Raw genomic sequence first — 19397 nt, 5'->3', positions numbered from 1 at the left:
TATTGACATTAGTTGAACCCAAAAGTAGCGAGAGCATGAGCGGAGAGCGGACAACAGCGAAGGGAAGTGCCAAGTATATAGGAGGATACAGGGGTACAACCGTGAGAAAGTGAGGAAGTAGTGTACTCCTTCAGTATGCGTCATCTTTTCGATTTTAGTGCGACATACTGAGTACACTGCACGCACGATTGTTACAATTACAATAGTTACTCATTCATTAACATTCTCTTACAAAGCTTATTTTAATCCCATCATAATCAACAATACAGTCAACCAGTATCATCTCGATGCCTTATTTACAGGCATCGCCTCCTTTAGATTGTTGACATTAGATAACTACCATCATTACAAAGTCAAGATGACTACCAACGATAATCCAACATCGCCACCACTTTCAAGTTATGATACACCTATAATAGGTGGTCAAGGCGGAGGAATTGAACTACCTTCTGATAATAGTCATAGTAAAACATCGTCAGGTTCTTCTACACCAAATCAATTTAATGATTCAACTTTAAGATCACCCTCATCTAGAAAACCAGTCAATTTGAATTTTATAGGATTAGGTGTACCTAATTTACCTGATCCAAATTCAACAGGTAACGGTATAAGTCCAGCTGCTGCTGCTGCTGCTGCTGCACCTACACCTTCATTAATAGTTACGACTTATCCACATTTAGCACATTATATATTCGGTTTATTACAAAATGTTAATATCTCTCCAACAAAACACACTACTACCACCAACAACAACTCTACACATGGTCAAGGTCAAGGTCAACATCCATTAAGTGTTTCATCATCAGGTGAATCTGATGAAGAAGATTCCAATTCACCTTCACCACCTGATTCTTCAACACCTTCTTTGACTTCAACTCAAGATGATCCAATTTTACAGACACCCAAGAAACAAAGTAATATTAGGCTGGAGAATAATCATAGTATTGGTATATCAGGCTTAGAAAGAGATTCTTTAGTGAAGAAAATAGTTGAGCTATTAGATAATGAAGAAGAGGAAAAAGTTAAAGATGTCTTAAAACCTTTTATGGGAGATTTGGCTAAAGTAAGCTATAACAAAACTCTGGATTGTACAGACAACTTTTAGCTTACCCTTTCTTCCGCTTCATCAGGACGATATCCTCATGGATCAGGTTTGCTTAGATTGCATGCATAGACGAAAAGGTGAGGTGTCATCTTGCCTAGCTTTCTTCCACCTGTCAGAGAGAAGACTAACAATTCTTCCTTGACAGATGATATCGAACAAGTCCCATACGCACCCCATTTCACTCCTACCAGAGCTCGAGCTTCCCCAAATCCCAATTCATCACATCCATTACGTCCGTTTACTCCTACTCGAGTACCATCATTCCGCAACAGAACTCCATTGGGTAGACCACATTCCCCTTCACCTGCCCTTGCTCAACCCGCTCCTCCAATCCCTTCTGCTCATCCGGTTGCTCCGTCATCATCCTCCGGACAGAGTTCGTCTGGCTCACCTGTGATTTCTCCAAAAATGCTCAATGCAAAAGCAGCTACTTTTAGTCCTACCGCTCGAGCAGGCACACTTACTTCAACTGCCTCAGGTACTGGTACAGGATCGACTCCCTTTCTTCCCTCTGATCCTTGGAAAGATATCACTGCCTCCGATCATCCACCTAGATCTGCGTCACCATTTGGAGCTATAGGACCTACCAGTATGTCAAGAACCAATTCAAGTATAGCAATCGCTGCACCGTTATTTAGCGATAAATCATCACCTTTCCATTCTCCAATGGGTACACCTAATCGAACTACCAAGAAACTACCTGATTTATTCAATTCACCTGGTTTAGGTTCAGGTTCAGGTATAAATACACCTTCTTTCAGTAGAACATCATCATATAAAGGTGTTATACCGGATGATGATGATGACGATGAATTCTCACCTTTTGGTAAAGGTTTACCAAAATTACATTATCAAGATCCAACTTCATTCTTAAGTTCTGAAGCTAAACCATTCTCACCATTCAATCCAAATGCAACTTCTTATGCTCATTCAAATGATGCATTCGGAGGGAATTATTCTGAGTCATCTTTCGATTCTTCACAAGAATATGGTACCGATGAAGAACTTGCTGGATCAGGTATGACACCTTTAGATGTATTATGTTCAGTATTTACATCAATACCAAGATCGGAACTAGAAGATGCTTTACATAGATCAGGATATGATTTTGAATCTGCTATGGGATATTTAGTTTCACAACATACACATGGTACAAGATCAGGTGCATCAACACCACAAAGAGTCTCTTCACCTAGACCAACTTTATTAGGTGTAGGTAACAGAGGTGGTAATATACCGGGTATGATAAATCATCACGCACCCGAAAGAGGTTATTTCCATCAAGGTGGTAGATCCTTCAGAGGTGATTTATCACCTGGGTTTCAACATCAAGCAGGTACAAGAAGTCCGATAGGTGGAAATCCAAATGCAGGAAAAATGTGTAGATATTTCTTAGCTGGTGAATGTAGAAGATCGGACTGTAGATTCAGGTGAGTTGAATGTTTCAACTGTTGTTCAAGTAGTAACTCTCGCTTACTTAAATCCTAAATCTAAATAGTCATGATATCGATAGAGCGTTATGTAGATTCTGGCTAAGAGGTCATTGTGCGAAAGGTCCTAATTGCGAGTAAGTCAAATGTGTTTTTTGTGATGTTGGTCATTTCGAGCTGACTTATTTGCTTCAGATTTTTACATCAACTACCTAATAACCTTGACCCTAATGCCTTATCGTCTGCTATGGCTCATGTGGAGATATCGTCCGACGGCTATGCTCGACCATCGTCACCTTCACTTTACACTCCCGTTGATGACTATCCTGATTTATTATCCGCTCGAATTGGTAGAGGAGGAACACGGTTCGATCCATCGCGGAACAGGTTTGCGAATGCTGTCAAACGTGCTGCGCCGGTCCCTGTAGCGTCATTCCAACTTTCTGGATCTGGATTACGACAATCACCTTTATTGACGAATCAACAAATTTCACCTAACTTACCTTCACCTTCTCTAGTAGCTGCATTACCTAAACCATCAGCTAGAATCAAACTTAGACCACCAAGTTTATTACCTACCCTCAAAACAGGAAGTGAGACGAATGAACAATACATGTCAACCAGATCAACTGCTATACGATTAGGACATGCTCGGAATGCATGTTTAGCTAGAGCTGCAGATGCATTTAGAAGAGGTGATGGATCTGCAGCAAAAAGATTCTCAAGAGAAGGTAAAGCATTAAATCAAAGAATGTTGAATGAAACTTCTGAAGCATCACAACAATTAATCAAACAACGTAGAATTGAAGCTCAAATAGCTATAAGAGAAAGAGATTCAAATTGGTCAAATGATCCCCTAGATAGATCTGAAAAAGGTAAAGAATGTGCCGGAGGTTTAGGTGTTATTATGGGTATTGCATCATCAAAAATCTCAGGAGCAGAAAATTTATCTTCATCAGAAAGATATGAAGCTCTTTTAGATCTTCATACCTTACATGGTAATGAAGCTCAAGAAATAGCTGGCCAATTCTTAGCTGAGGTACGTGTATTTAAGCAGATTTGCCAATTTCTTAGAATGATATGTATACTGATATTGAACTGTGATCTCCTTTATGTAGCTTGAAAGAGAGAATTTTAGAGGTCTTGGTAAGTGATAGCTTCGATCGAGTGTTTCCTAGTTACGAAGTGGTATCATGCTGAATTTTGTTCCACTTGATTTACAGCTTATATAGTGATAGGTGAAGAAAAACATGTCGCTTCACAAGATCCTTTAAGAGGTGCATCAAAAGTCAGACTAGGTACGAGTATAAAACAAGTACTTGCTGAATGGGGTTACGCCTGGAATGAAAGTGCTGGTGTAATTTGCGTTGATCCTTGTAGATTCTAACGTGAGTTGATGACTTTTTTTTTTCGGTATTCAAGGTAGATTTCATCAACGCGACCATCACGAGGTAAATCCAGACTGGTTAGCTGATTTCCATTGATAGTGCAAAAGAGTAAGATGAAAGAAAAGTCAAATAATAAATTGTAATTACTAAGATATGAAGTACGGAGGATAATGAAGGAATAAAACCTATTGATGTATACCTTTAGACAAGGGGGAAAAGATGATCACAAAATATTGTTGCGGAGGAAAGTGATACCCCTGGAAATGAAAATGTGATAAATACCCCTTGATAGCGTGAAGCTGTAGAACATGTAAAAAGAAGACAAATAATGATCGAAAGAACATGGTAGGATAGGATATTGGTTGGTAAAAGCAACGAGAAAGGCGTTCTAAATATAGTAGAATGTAGAATTTCATATATACATATATATACCAAGAAAAGGCAAAGAGGCAAATAAGTGAAAAGTCAAAATAAAAAGGATGTAAGTACGTAAGAAGTAACACGATATACGCAAAATGAATAGATACAGACAAGAAATGCATAAATAGTTAGAATGATGAAGACCGGTAGCATTCTGATCCAAGAAAGTTGCTTAGAAAAACAGCAGTATATCGTGAAAAAGAGCAATATATCGTAAAACAAAAGAAAATGCGATAAGACGAATAGAGCATATATATAGCTCTTATTGCTCTATATACACTCTTCACTATCCTTATTCCTCATTTACATTACAAGTGATCATTGGCCCAGTTGTTCTTTTCATACTTCATACTTTGATAACAACACAACCACAACACATATATATGATATTGTTTTCATACAAATAACTTCTGTTCTTTACTACATACTCTGGGATCCCTAACACAAAGAAAACGACCTAACTTGTCATAACAGCACCCCTTCTTTTCAACTAACATTGTATTCGCGAACTGACCATCTTAACTCATCTTGCCTTCTTTATCTCATTGGATGATGTATCTCCAAAACACTCTAAACATAAACCTTGTTTTTTAGAAGAATAATATCACAAATATTCCTCTTAACTGAATTTCCATCTGTTTCCACAGTTCTGTTCAAAGTAAAACATGGTATTGTAAGTCAACTTTATTCCAAACAGTGATTTTAATGAGGAGAATGAGACTTACTGTACATCTGTTTACCGCAATTAACGAATAACAATATTGTATGATAAAGGGTACATATATGTGAGGAGGGGGAGAAGAAGAAGAAGAAGAGAGCATGATACAACAATTAGTGAATCTATTCTTTACCAGTATACTTATGATTGACTAAGATCGTGTTCATCAGATAGTGGGAAACTCACGTTACGAAAGTCTGGAAAGGGGAAAAGAAAAATATCATAAAAATGATTGAAATTAGTAGTGTACCTTTAGATTTATTTCGATCTCGTAGTGGAAATCACGTCGGATGGGTCTGTGTGATATAGAAGAAATCATGTCGAGACAGTAACTCACTGTCATAGGTTCATCAGCAGATCTAGTTTGCATTTGATAATAAGTACATTTTCTTTGTTGACATCTACCACATTTGAAAGCATCTGTTTCAGCTTGAGTTTCACCAACTGCTTTTGCTTTAAATAAATTATCTGATGCGATTTTTTCATTTAATGCTCTAACTGATTCTGATGCCATTTCCTATTGTGTATTGTAATAAAATTACAATTGCAAAATTGCGAATTGATTAATATAACAACATATTAGCTTAATGTTCTTCTTCAAATTCAAAATTAGAAATTGTATTAATTCGAGGGTAAAGGAAAAGAAAAAAATAAGAAAACAGTTAAAAAAAGAAAAAGAAAAAAGATAACTTACATCTTTTGACATATTAGCAACTTTTTCTGTACTTATATAACCTAAAACAATTTCATTTCTTAATGCTGGATTACCTTTATCTTTTAGATTTAAGAAAAGTGATCGCATTTCTGTGGAAATAAACAATAATTAGCAAAGCAAGTAAATTTTTAATCAATTTCCACAATTATACCATAAAATAACAATAATAGTAACAGATAATCAACGCCGTTTTTCATGATCCAAAAATTGAAATCGTAAACTTACTCCCTCGATAATCATTACCAGTAGAATAATTGGTTGATTTATGAGCATACTTTTCTATTCCCATAGCTCTTTCTATCAAAATTTTATTCTCTATAAAATCCAAAAACGCGAGTGTTAATCATCTTTATCAGCACAACCTCTCTTGTGTTAATTCAATCTTATTTGAAGGAAGAATTATGTAAAAAGCCAAAAAAAAACAAAGAAACAAGAACTCACGTGCAGTTGAATCACAAGCCAAAGCATCATAAATCATTACTACACATTTATCTCTTACAGGATCAGAAGCACCATCAGAATTATCAGCTTTTAATGATTTATCTACACCATCAGATTTTGATGTTCTAGGTGTTGTTCTACTTGAATCTATAGTTGATAAAGGTTGACGTTGCTCAACAGAAGAAGAATTACTAGGTGAAGGTGATTTGTTTTTGTTATTGGTCTCCTGTTTCACTTCTTTCGTGTCAGGTGTAGATACTGAATTAGGTATAGGTGAAGCGACTGAAGGTGTTGTTGCTTTTGCTGATGATCCAGCTGAAAATGATACAAATTCTCGTATTTAGTCCAATCGAATATATATAGATAGATTCTGGCTTAATTTCGAAAAAGTTAATGATACTGGAAAACTCACCTTCCGCTTTTACACGTTTAGCACTACCATCTTCCTTCTTGACAGGTTTTGAACCATCATCACCATCATCTCTCTTCCTTTTCTTCTTATTTTCTTCAATAACATCCCTCCATGATTTAACGATTTCTTTAGCCAAACTCGATATTGTCGATGTTGATGATGAACGTAATTTACCAATTGCCACACCTGCTTTTGATGACTAGGCAGTCGGAAATTTGTGATATTTAGTATTTCATATAAAGAAGCTATAGTTATTTAGACGAGAGAACAAGAATAGCAAACATGACATACTCTAAGTAAATCTTCTGAAGGTTCTACTTCCGTTTTAAGCTTTTTCAGTATTCGAACAACTTCCTATCATTAATTAAAAGGGCAATGAACACTTGATAAGCTTTTTGTCATGCTTCAAAAGTTACAACCCGATCCAAACTTGTTCAGCTTACATCTGTCTTGCCATCCCCATTCGCGGTATTCAATTCCTTCACTAATCCTGTTAAAGTAGCCGCGTCCATCTTTGCAAGTTTACCCAACAAAGCTTATTGTTTTCAATCGGATTGAGTTCGTTCTTTTGACTTGAGAATACTGATATTTGTATAACGACAGAGGTGATCGATCACGAGCTCGTCGTGTACTTGAGATAGGTAAGAAGAGGAGGAATATTCAAGATAATAATGAAATGGTTTTTGTAAACACCATAATAAAGATCACGAACATCAAAATATCGAATGACCGGAATTTATTACGTAAGAGCAGAATTCACAAGGAAAAGTCGAAATATATATGTTAGAGCATCCTTTTCAACTTGACTTTTTGCATTGATATTGCAATTTTTTGGATACATTACACTTGACTGTCCATTAAAAGAATCTCCTACTAGCTAAAGAGCCAGATCAGAAAGATACATTCTTCGTAAAAAACCCAGAAACTTAAATCAAAATGTTTTTGTCATCTTTACGAGCATCATCATCGAAATTACCTTCTACCGTTTTAAATCAACAACAAAAGGCATTATTATCTTCTTCTACTAAATTAATGCAAAAGGCACCTTTACGTGCATCAGGTAAGTCTCAAATTCTTTGAATCATTCAATACAAACGTTTTATGCATTATAAAGAAGCTTTAACTAAATTAATCATGTTGTTTGTTCTGTTCAATAAGCCGAAACACCTACACCACAATCATTACTCACTTTAATAGGTAGAAATGCAGATACGAAATTAGAATCTCATGCTGAATCATGGGATAAATTAAATGAATTATGGATGAGAAGTGTTAAATTATATGATGTTGGATTATCAGTAAAAGAAAGAAGGTGAGTTTTTTGATCAAGCGTAAATCGATTTATAATATCGTGTAAGAGCTAATTAATATAAAATTTGATGATTTAGATATCTCGTACGTTATCTTCTCTTTAATCATGTATTGTATACACCGATAAAAGGACAATGATCAAGCTCTATTCAGAATAAGATTATGATGGCATCAAAATTTGAAGTGCTAATTCAACCCGATTTCGCATTATATAGCTTTGGGCCTTTTCAAGATATTCTCAAGGTTCAGCTCCATCAACTTTCATCAAACCACCTAGACCACCAAAGAAGATCAGAGGGTGAGTCTAAGATCTGAAGTTTGATTAGTATAGACTATATTCATCATGCTAATCATGTTGCCTATATTCGCCTTTCCTTCCCCTATCGGTCTATTCTCACTTTGATCTGCTTTACACTCACTCTTGATCTGCATCCGTAACATACTATGAAACATATAGATGGGGACCAAAGATACAAAACGGTGTAAGGGTTAGAGAATAGAATATACATTATGAGAATTTATACATATATGCATTTTGTCATTGGGTTTATGCTACTAGTTGATACAACGTTATTTGATTTTATTTAATTTGATTTGGAATAACCTGTCGATTTCCGGTTCTTTGCCTTGAGAATGATATGGCACATCTAACATGCAATTCTGCCTGTTTATTTTGGGATGGATTGGTGAAGCCGGTAGTAAAATAACCTTTGGCTGATGAAGAATGTATCTAAATTCAGAATGGTGAGTCTTTTGTTTTGATCTGACTTGAAATTAATGATCATAAGTAATATCAATAGTAACAACTTACAATTGTTATTACATCCTATTTCTTTTCAGTACTTTCAACATTACTACCAACACCTAATTCTCTAGTAACCCTTTCCCAATCGTTGTTATTTTCATCTTCTCTATCTCTAATCTGTCTTAATTCTTTATTTTCATTCCATTTCCACGCTATCAATTCTCTTAATGTATGTCCTGGTATTGGTGCAGATCTAGGATTGGTTTCGTTCAGGTGGAATGCCAGTAAACCTGTAAATATACCTAAAATTGGATCTAATGTTCGGGAAAGTAAATATGTTTTAGCCATTTTAAATTGTCGATTTTTCCAGTACTTTGAGCTTATTGTGGTTATGAATATCAAGACCTTGCTTTGTCTTCCTCTCAAATCAGGTCAAATAGATTGTCTGTAAGGATGTTAAGTAACTCAGGATGTCTGTCGATTCTGTCGTAATTAGAGGTAGGTTATAACGTAGGGTGATCAATAGCATTCTCGACCGGACGAGAGGCATGGGTGAAGCTCAGCCCGCTGTACTCCGTGGGAAAGTGCTCTCCAGGAAGTGGAGGATCGTCATGACTGACAAAATGATCGCATAGACAATACAAATCACAATGATTTCAAGCTGAAATAAAGCATACTATGTATGAAACTTCATGATGCAAAGGAGTCTCAAACACACACTCTCATTTCAAGATGTCAGAATCAAATGAAGCAAGTCCAGGTACGATGCCCCCTCCTCCTCCGACAACGGGCTTTCAATCAGCATCATCTTTACTCAAATCACAAAACCAACCTCCTCAAGTTAACTCCCCTTCTTCCAAACACGTAGCCTCGGGTTCATCATTGAGGAATGCATCAGGTGGTCAGCCTCCCATACCTTCTTTACCTGGACCTTCAAGTATTGCCAATAATGGGTCTAATCCGACGACAAACACCAATGTATCGGGTCAAACTGGTCCTTCAACTAGACCCATTAATAGACCCGCAGCGAGTAAAAACAGTATAATTTACAATTCTGTGCAGGTGGGTATATGATCAGTTTTGAGATGATTCAGCGACTTAGAAAACACTAAACAACGCTGATTGAATCTTTCTTACTCGCTAACAGCGGCGGAATCCAGTATTAGGGTCAATAAAGAATGTAGGTGTAGAAATTGGTGATATAGTAGCGGATTATCAAGTCGGTGCACATAATGGTGTATTGTTTTTGAGGTGAGCATTCAATCATTACTAAAGACACCAATACCTAGCATGCTTAGATATTAATTTCCGTCATAGTCTCAAATACCATCGATTACATCCTGAATATATACATCAAAGAATTGAAAAGATGAAAGGCAGTTATAATTTAAGGATAATATTGGTTTTATGTGATGTTGTGAGTTTGAGTTACGCTATATTAATTGAATAGTCTATTGACTCACTTTTCTTTATTACGAATGTATGAAACTGATTTTGATTTTGATTTCAGAATGAACATCAACAATCATTAAGAGAAATTAATAAAATAGCAATAATAAATGAATATACAATTTTTATCGCATGGTCAAATGAAGAAATTGGACAATATTTAACATGTTTTAAATCTTTTGAAAATAAATCTTCAGATTCTTTAAAAGAAAAAGTACATCAAGTTTATCAAGATCAATTACAACATGTTTTAACATCAGGTAGAAAAATAAATAAAACTGATTCTGATAATTTAGCTTCTCAATTTGGTGTAAGTTCCCGTCTCTATCATACCGTAATCACATAGAATTTGTTTATCTATTCTTCGACAAAGATATATACAATATCTGAAACATTAGAGCTTGTTTATGATACTTATAAAGGAACAATTCAAGCTGATTCCCATTATTAAAAATGCTTTCCTACTAGTCCTTTAAAAATATATCGAAACAACCTTCAAAAGTACTTTCAAATGTAAAAGGGTTAGGCGCAGCAAAAGTAACTTCTTTAGTTGATGCATTCAATAAACCATTCCTAGTTGGTGGATTAAGGAAAGAAGGTAAATCTAAAGGTACTATAGATATTGGTCAGAAAGAAAGTAGAGCTTTCATTGCAGTTGATTCCGATACAAGGAAGAAGAATGGACGTAACGGTAGAGATAGCCATAATGATGAAGAAATAGAAATTGTAGATGATACTGGTAGTCCAGATTGGCCAGATGAAGATGAAGAAGAACAAGAACAAGAAGCTATCCCACCAACAAGAGGAAGAATCCAAAGTCCAAGTAGGTCACCTGGATTAAGTCCTGAACCAAGAATATCAGATCAAGGTGTATGGCAAGATCCATTAGATGATGAAGACGACGATGATGAACCAACGAATAAAAGACCTAGGGTGGGGTAATCAATTATGCATTTTATTGGCGGATATGAAGTTGGATATGGATATTGGACGGTAACATGCACAATGCCATCTGTTTCGGTAAAAATCGGATGGTATCCCATCAAGACTTGGAATTCACATGACTATCATTCAGGATTAGATTGGTTGGACGGAATTAACATCAATAGCTGAATGATCGAACATGGCTTAAAGCGCCATCCATCCATAAGTAACTGTTTCAAGAATATTCCTAGTACATTTACTTAGAGAACATGAATTTAGTTCAACGTGACCGTCATTACATCTTGTCGTGGGTGAACAGTGCGAAAATAACAGTTTCGGGAATGTCATTTTTTAGTTTGTAACTATCTTATCGGATGTATTTGTTGTAAAAGTATCGCTTTGATCACCTACTACTATCTCGTTTTTTATCTTCACTTTTAATGTTTCATCCAGTTCCACTTAATTGATCAGAGTTCAGAAAGGTTCCTTGCTAATGTCGTAGCTCGATTACATTCATTCATTATGCTTTGATCTCTCTTCAACATCCGTCTCCGCTTTATTCGTTGTGGGGCTAGATTTCAAACATGGACATGTGAATGAGAAATGGAAAAACTCAATTTTCCCGAAATGTCTTATAAATGTTCCCGATAGGCCTGAGCGTCCTTCTTGCTTTATCAGTCTGGCCGAAGGGATTGATGAGAAGATAGCCTATGACTAATAAATTAATGTGTTCGATCGGTCGCCGACAAGCAAGACCGTACGTGAAATATTCAGGTAGCCGATTGTGGACATCAGAATATTGTGTAATGCAAAACAAGTTGAAGCAAAACAGATAAACTGATACATATGTTCAACTAACACAAAATCTACTTATGGTAAAGGACGAACTGGGTATGAAATAGGATAAACTAGAGTAGGGTATAAGAATCACAAGAACGGTATCCAAAATAATGAAAAGGTATATATATACAGATTTATAATCTGCCGGAGATTAGATTGGGTTCATATTTATAATTATATGAATTTGAGTATCTTCCATATAGACAAACGGAATGACGAAAACGAAAGCGAATGACAAGAAAGGGAATGAGGTCAAGAAGAAACGAAAAGAGAACAGAAACCGGAAAACCAATAGATAGATTACTGTATACACTTGATTGAAATGGGAAAAATAGGAGAAAACTGCTAATTCTGATTGTATTCGTGAATAGTCGTGTATAATTCGTTTGACTTATTAAGACCAGATACAAGTATGTGTGTTATTGGCAAAAATAGATATTTTGTAAGATAAAGATAAATGTTGAGATGAGACCACATAACAAATCTTGAACCAGTGGATTTACATAGTTTCAGGCGATGCGCCATGAGAACTATGGATAGATCTGCTTATTGAGTGATGTGAAGGAGCAGGTGAACCTCCAACAGGTTGTGGCATCAATTTAACCTCATCGTAAACTGATCCATCATTCGATTGAGTATCGATATTACCGTTGTTACTGTGATTCATACCTCTACTCCAAGTAGAATCTTCAGGTGATTGTGAAGGTTGAGGATAACTTTGTACATGTTGTTGTGGTTGTGGATAACCTTGTTGATGTTGAGGTTGTGGAGTAGCGTATGGACCCCAAACAGGTACATAGATTGGTTGAGTGGGTTGAGGATGGCCATGTGCAGGTTGGATAGGTACATAGTGATATCCAGGTGGTAAATGTTGATTTGATGGTGGTGGCGGAGCAGGTGCACCATAATTGGTGTTTGAAAGAGGCTGTTGATTGCCGTATGTAGGGTAAGGCATCAAAGGTCTTGAAGTACCATCATAAGCTGGACCAGATGAAGGGCCTTCACCAGATGATCCAGAATCAGGATAAGCACCACCAAATATACCCCTTGATTTTCTATCTTCAGATGCTGTACCGATTATAAGATGTTTAGATCTTGCTGTAGCTTTAGCTTTACCTCCGATTTTTGGTGGTTTACTTGTAGCTGCACTTGAAGATGGTGGATGGTAACCGCCACCGGCAAACCAACCTTCACAACCTGCTCGAATAGCCCATTTTCTAGCGCCACCGGATTGGTCACCGAATGGTCGAGGAAGTTTAACAAATGCTTTACACATTGAAGTTTGATGTCGAACACCGTTGTAGATCTTGGTTGGGTTTTGTCGGTAGTCTAAGGAAATATCTCGTCAGCCCGACTTATTTGTAAGGTAACGGAGGTCGGATACTGTAGTCAAAGCCAAAAGAATGTATGTGTGTGTTGTAGAGATTGATGGGAAAGATATGATCAACTTACAGGGATATCTCTTTTTGATTGAATCAGAAATTTCAGATACATATAATTGATGAGGAGGAGGAGCAAGTAATAAAGCTTCACCGATGAGTGCAGCGTAAGACATCGGAGGCCTTGGGGCAGGAAGTTCACCTGGAGCTAAAATAGGCTCATCTTGCTTTTGAGGTATAGCCATGTGATGCATACCCCAATGATAAGGTGATTGTTGTTGTTGTTGTTGTTGCGGCTGTTGTTGTTGGTGATGAGGAATGATAGTTGACATTGGTTGTTGCCAGGGTGATGATGTTGAGGAAGGATAACCGTCGTATGAAGAAGGGTAATGAGATTCCTCTTGAGGATGATTATAGTATGTTTGTGGTTGATGTTGTTGGGGATAAAGATGAGGATGAGCGGAAATGTGGGAAAGTGAGTTCAAATGAGAACCAACAGATGAAGTACTTGATACTGATGTCGATAGATAAGGTGTGTTAGCCTCGTGTTGATGGTGACTAGACTGTGATTGATGACCATGAACAATAGGGATACCTTGACTAGTAGAAGTGTTATTGTTCTCGGATACAGCCGAAGAAGTCGAGGCCGAAAAGTTGACAGCGGGCGCAATAGAAGGTACACTTTGTTGTCGTACCATACTACCATTTATCCGATCATCCATAGGGAATGTAGGTGGTGGTGGTACAGATCCAGTCGTCATAATTCTTCTTGGCCATGAAGAAGGTGATGGTGTATTATGAATATTGTTTTGTGACATAGAAGGGCGTAATATAGGTTTAGGGTTTTTAGGTAAAGCTTGAGACATGAAGACGTCAGATTGAGAACCACATTCTGACATGCTACTTTGAGATCTGACGAGAAAATGATCAAAAGTACAGTCAGCTTGCGTCACTTTTTCAATAATGAGGGGATCTTAAGGGTTATGTCGGTTTGTGCGACTCAGATAAATGATTGATGGTTGATCTGCTTGCATGACGCGTCTTGACGTAGACGTGATGATCTGAACAATGAGGAAGGATTGTGATTGATTGATTGATCGATGAGACGAAAGAGATACTCACTGCATGATGGACGGATGTTCGTTCACGATAACTGTACCAGTCAAACCGTACGATTGTGGTGAAGGTGTATTTGGATAAGGAGGTTGCATTGGACTTGTATGTAAATTCCTTTCCAATGAGGGTGGAGGAGAAGTTGAAAATATTCTTTGATGATTACCAAAAGGTGATGAAGATGGCGGTTGTGAAATATTTTGATTTGGACGTAAATATTTCGAATTTGATGACGGAGGAGAATCAACTGATTGTGATTGTGATTGTGTTAATTGTGGATCAATTTCAAGTTCAATATCAATTGGTTGAATCAAAGAATTTGAAGTTGTTGTTGTTGTGGGCATTGTGTTCGATGTTGGCGTGTTATTATATCTTACCGAGGACCAATTTGTCTGTCTTGATTTCAGAGATGGAGTTGAAGGTAATGTAAACATCACGTCTAAATCATATACCAAGTATATGGCTCCAACAAAATATATCTACACAAACAGTGTATAAAGGGGGTTTTGTGTCAAAGAAGGGGGAGGCGATGGTATATAGCAAGTAGTATGTAGATAGTGATAACGTAGATAGAAAAAACAATCACGTTTCAAAGTACCGGCGGTGTATATATGGGAAAGAGATATACAGTATAAATGAATTAATTATGTGTATATAGATGTGTGTGATTTGGGAAAAGAAAAAGCGATGAAGTTGATCAGATTGTTTGGTAAAGAGTTGAAAAGAGGAAACAAAAGTTTGTTTTTGAGGGGGGAAAAGGAATCTGATTTCAATTGATCCTTTGATTTTCTTTGGTTCTTATATCATCAAAAATCCTAGATATCTAATATATGAATAAAAAACGTTTCGTATTGTCTTGTAATCTCAGGCGATCTATTAATTAATGATAGACCTTTCTTGATCATGTAGAATTCCAGAGGAAAAGATAAGACTTTGACCAAGTGGGTGGGTGATTGATTGATTGTTTGATTGTGAAAAGAGGGGGTGGCGAAGCAATGTCTTCTTGATTTGGGTTTTTAGCTTATTAGTTTACCTAAATAGCGTTTATCGGAATATGAACCGAGAGAGAGTACCTTTCGTTATGTTTTCCAATGAGGACCTGGAGAGAGATACGATATGAGTACGAGTATAGTCAAGTCAACTCAGGTTTCTAATACTGTATGTGTGTATTTAGTTTATTGTTTGATTGTGTTGAAGAGAAAAGTATAAAAAACAATTTTGAAGAGGATGTGTAAAACAAACGTCTGTGTTTTAAGTAAGTTCAAGAAAGATTGTTATTCTGTATGCACATCCAGTAAACATACAATTAGTTAGTCAAACGTTAGTAAGTTACATCAATATACTATAAATATGTATAGTATATTTTCCTAATTTCTCGGAGAATATTTGATGTACAAGTCAAGTTGAATAGGTGTTGAAGTGTCGTTTCATAATTTGATTCCCAACTTTGACGCGATTCGTTACGGTGTAAACGGGTTTTCATCCGACCAAGCTCGCCGTTTGCGTATTTTCTGGCTTAGCTTAGCTGAGCTGTATTTACCCCATGACTGTAATGACTGAGCGTTCATTCTTCTTCCTCCGTGCATAGTATGGGGAAGACCACGACATCATCAGGATAAGAAAGCTAGGTATCCCTTTGGAAATGTTGATTGGGTTACTTCGGTCCGGGTATCTATTGAACGGATCAAAATCTTATTGATGGATCGATTATCGAAAGGAGTTTACTGTAAGTTGAATGATGGAAATTTGATGGTATGGCGTAAAACACTTCAAGCCCCCATCAGTGATGATTTTAGCTTCTTTTTTTGCCCTTTCGCGAATTTGGCTATGAATGTGGATTTGGAGAATAGGAATATAGAAGAAAAGCAAGTGCAAGTAATAAGGAGAAAGAAAGAAAAGCACGGTTGAAATATTCGGTGAACAGGGCGAATAGCTACTGAAGTGTTCAATCCACTACTGGTGCGTGATCAAACGCGAACTTCGTAAGTTCGGTTGACGCCGAACTCGTAATTTACAGTATTGTCGGCGAAGCACCGACCACCCAAATAAGGTACCTAAAATAAGGGGTTTCACCAGTGTATCAGATTGATACCAAAGGCGGGGATGACGTTCTTTAACTCCTTTAACTTAATTATGAATACCTCCGAAATTATGGTACAGCGAGTGCTGGACTGCGCTCGATTAGGTGGCGATCTGATTATTGTGAGTGTTAAGTGTCCAGTACAATTAGCAATCGAGACTAGTGAGACGTCTCGTTGAGCGTTCAAACAAAAAGCGAGACTGTGATTTCTTCTCATAGAGTATGATAGTACATTCATCCCAGTCCGACCAACTCGTAGTGACGAAATGTCTATCTCGGTCTGAGAAGAGCGAATTCATATATCACCAGTGGCGTTTTCGACCAGATCAGCCGAGCAGATCTATGATAATACCACATGCTACATACAGTGATATCATGGTGGATAATTAAGATATTTCTGCCCATCAGCTGCCCGACCGATAAAGTCAACTCTACAGGCAAGAAGCCTCATGTTTATGAGTCATCAGCTATCAACCTGACATGGGGCGTTTCAAGTGTCAAAGCGCCGATCAAAAAGGGTTTAAACTACCCTAATTTCGTTTTAGCATTACAATCTTGAACCAGGCTTTGACCGAGAGCAATGATCGAATGATTCCGAATCATACATTAGTGAGCACAATAAAAAAATGATGAGAACCCTTGCACGTGCAAGTAAATCTGTGTTTCCAATGCTAGGAGATGTACCAAGTCTTCGGTACAATCGGTCATCTTATTACAATATGAAGTTAAGTGTTCATTCGGTTTGTTGGATGGTTATTCCAGTGTACAAACGAAGGATGTAAAGCGTCATCGATACTGTTGGACCGAGAGTCCAATCTGGCTATAATTGTCATGTCTATTACTCTCGTGCATACCCACCGTACATGGTAAAAGATAACAAGCTGGAATCAAATCAACTTTAACCCTTTCCGAATTGATCCGTGCTTTCTCCTTCTTTTGAACCCATGATAAAATTAGGATTTCAAGAGATCATAGCGTGTTTCATCTAAAATGGGAGTGGGAATTTTTTATAATGCCACGGCTTTTCAGGTACCATCAGGTGGGGTACAAGTAATAATGTACACAGACGTTTCAAACTACTATCAGAAAAACGTTTTTTTTGCATAGCTGATTGTTTGTCCGAAAGGCATCATCGCCGAAATTATCAGACATCAGTCAATCAAAACAACATTCCAGATAATTTCGCACGTATTTGAGGGAGAGGTAAAATGTAGAATACATTACTTCGCCATTTTTGTGATGAGCAGATGTATGCTTATGGCGTGATCAGCATCAGTACCCAACGCCCTTCGGCCTCCATCAATAGCTTCAGGATTGTTCTGTCGAAATAAAGGGGGGTCATCCTTTATAAGAACATTGTGAGTAAGTAAGTTTGAAGGGTCTCATTTGAATGATGTAAAGAGACAGTGATAATTTGAGAATAGGCAGCAGTGTCATATCACTGCGTACCATCGAATGTGGCATCTGACTATGTTCAGTACATATTTTTGTTCGCGTTGACGAAACCCAATAGCGATACATGACTTTTTTTTTTCTTGCTTTGTATGTGATTGAAATACAGTATGAGAATATATACTTAATACAGAATTGAGCTACAGACTATGATAACATGACGAGGACACAGAAAATCAATAACGGTACTAGAAAGAGGCTATTAAAAAATATAGAAAGAACATCAAGCAATTACAGAAACAACGAAACAACAGTCATTTGGCAGATTCTTCCTCACAATTTTCTTCTTCTTCATCTTTATTGAATGCGATTTGTTTTGGAAATCTTCTTTTCTCATTTGATCTTTTGTTTGGTGATTGAGACGTTCTTGAGTAAGCAAACCAAGTATATTGACCACAGGTTGCCATTCCACCGTTTGAAGTATCGATAATTGAGTTTGAGTCGCATTTACAATCGAATGAATTTGTATCGGAATTAGGGAAAAACAAAATTGATTTGGATGTAGGACAAGATGAAAAACATGATTCAACGGATTTTACATTGTTACTTGAATATCTACAGTATCATACGATGAATTGAGATGCCATTAGTCAATTTAGTTCTCAATTCATTGCTCACCAAAACATTCAACAAATAGCAATCACTGATACTCACTGTGTAGTAGTAGTGATTGATGCGAAACATCCTTCTAATTTGGCTGATTTTATAGGATCTTTCATAGCGTATATCTAGTTTTTGGATTCTATTCTCAATGAAGATCTTGATTTATGATTGATTTGGACAGATATTGATCTACTCACTTCATAGTTATCTCCTTCACATCCACCCAATTCAGATGAACTATAGGTATATTGTGATGGTTTAGGTGATGCATTTGAACAATAACATTTACCTGTATTATATTGATTATAAAAATATGCTTTATCGAAGGTGGCACAGTATGACTAGTGATAAAGGAGGGACAGAGTAAAAGACTGAGGATTAGCAAGGTATCGTCGGGAGAAATTCAGTATCTAGTCATGAATGGCAACTTACAGCGCAGCCTGATGAAGTTCCACCAGCATAATGAACAGCTGTATCATTAGGTTGAGGTTTAAAGTTGAATGTATCTGTACAACCTATAAACGTATAAGCTGAAACTTGTTTACAGACAAAGGATGAGAGAATGATCAGGCTCGTATAGAAGAACATGTTGAGTATTTGAAAAGTTATACGATTGGGTTGAAATAAGTAGGAAATTAGTTCTCTGAGGAGATAAGAAGGACGCTATCAGATTGATCTCTTTCTGACACGGTATTTATACCTGACTTCGCGCAAATCTGCTTTTGTCAATCAACTCGATGTGTACATTGAGATATAGAAGTGTCTATCTTTAAGTGTGACGATAAAATGTGAAGTAGTATCCAATTAAAGTCAGCTGTCAATTATTTACTGAGGTTCCAATTGATAGTTGGAAATTTTCGTCGTAGCGTTAC

At 36.9% G+C, this 19397-nt stretch overlaps 7 protein-coding genes across 7 annotated transcripts; 3 read left to right on the top strand and 4 right to left on the bottom strand.

Annotated features, from left to right (window-relative positions):
* Window positions 1–358: 358 nt before the first annotated feature.
* Window positions 359–3922, top strand: L201_005964 (uncharacterized protein; the record flags this gene model as incomplete). The annotated part of the gene is made up of 7 exons (XM_066221690.1): window positions 359–1063; window positions 1131–1182; window positions 1251–2535; window positions 2604–2672; window positions 2731–3574; window positions 3654–3681; window positions 3759–3922. 7 exons carry the CDS (start codon window positions 359–361, stop codon window positions 3920–3922), a joined length of 3147 nt encoding a protein of 1048 aa, XP_066077787.1.
* Window positions 3923–4962: 1040 nt separating this feature from the next.
* L201_005963 (transcription elongation factor S-II) lies at window positions 4963–7141 on the bottom strand (the record flags this gene model as incomplete). The annotated part of the gene is made up of 10 exons (XM_066221689.1): window positions 4963–4992; window positions 5069–5075; window positions 5248–5258; window positions 5399–5578; window positions 5756–5865; window positions 6002–6091; window positions 6218–6532; window positions 6630–6828; window positions 6921–6983; window positions 7073–7141. The coding sequence occupies 10 exons, from the start codon at window positions 7139–7141 to the stop codon at window positions 4963–4965; spliced, it is 1074 nt and encodes a 357-aa protein (XP_066077786.1).
* Window positions 7142–7565: 424 nt separating this feature from the next.
* Window positions 7566–8440, top strand: L201_005962 (uncharacterized protein; the record flags this gene model as incomplete). The annotated part of the gene is made up of 5 exons (XM_066221688.1): window positions 7566–7689; window positions 7788–7941; window positions 8018–8024; window positions 8156–8238; window positions 8398–8440. The coding sequence occupies 5 exons, from the start codon at window positions 7566–7568 to the stop codon at window positions 8438–8440; spliced, it is 411 nt and encodes a 136-aa protein (XP_066077785.1).
* Window positions 8441–8766: 326 nt separating this feature from the next.
* On the bottom strand, window positions 8767–9033 carry L201_005961 (uncharacterized protein; the record flags this gene model as incomplete). The annotated part of the gene is made up of 1 exon (XM_066221687.1): window positions 8767–9033. One exon carries the CDS (start codon window positions 9031–9033, stop codon window positions 8767–8769), a length of 267 nt encoding a protein of 88 aa, XP_066077784.1.
* A 384-nt stretch (window positions 9034–9417) lies between these two features.
* L201_005960 (uncharacterized protein) lies at window positions 9418–11076 on the top strand (the record flags this gene model as incomplete). The annotated part of the gene is made up of 5 exons (XM_066221686.1): window positions 9418–9747; window positions 9833–9936; window positions 10003–10102; window positions 10196–10444; window positions 10603–11076. 5 exons carry the CDS (start codon window positions 9418–9420, stop codon window positions 11074–11076), a joined length of 1257 nt encoding a protein of 418 aa, XP_066077783.1.
* Window positions 11077–12397: 1321 nt separating this feature from the next.
* On the bottom strand, window positions 12398–14734 carry L201_005959 (uncharacterized protein; the record flags this gene model as incomplete). Its single annotated transcript, XM_066221685.1, has 3 exons — window positions 12398–13227; window positions 13351–14189; window positions 14400–14734. The coding sequence occupies 3 exons, from the start codon at window positions 14732–14734 to the stop codon at window positions 12398–12400; spliced, it is 2004 nt and encodes a 667-aa protein (XP_066077782.1).
* A 3442-nt stretch (window positions 14735–18176) lies between these two features.
* L201_005958 (uncharacterized protein) lies at window positions 18177–19113 on the bottom strand (the record flags this gene model as incomplete). The annotated part of the gene is made up of 4 exons (XM_066221684.1): window positions 18177–18477; window positions 18577–18650; window positions 18723–18866; window positions 18958–19113. The coding sequence occupies 4 exons, from the start codon at window positions 19111–19113 to the stop codon at window positions 18177–18179; spliced, it is 675 nt and encodes a 224-aa protein (XP_066077781.1).
* Between the last annotated feature and the right edge of the window lie 284 nt (window positions 19114–19397).

Source organism: Kwoniella dendrophila, chromosome 8 (genome assembly GCF_036810415.1).
Source record: "Kwoniella dendrophila CBS 6074 chromosome 8, complete sequence".
In the NCBI taxonomy this organism is placed as follows: domain Eukaryota; kingdom Fungi; phylum Basidiomycota; class Tremellomycetes; order Tremellales; family Cryptococcaceae; genus Kwoniella; species Kwoniella dendrophila.
The sequence above is the reverse complement of the archived record's forward strand: the minus strand, read 5'-3'. Positions and strand labels throughout refer to the sequence as shown.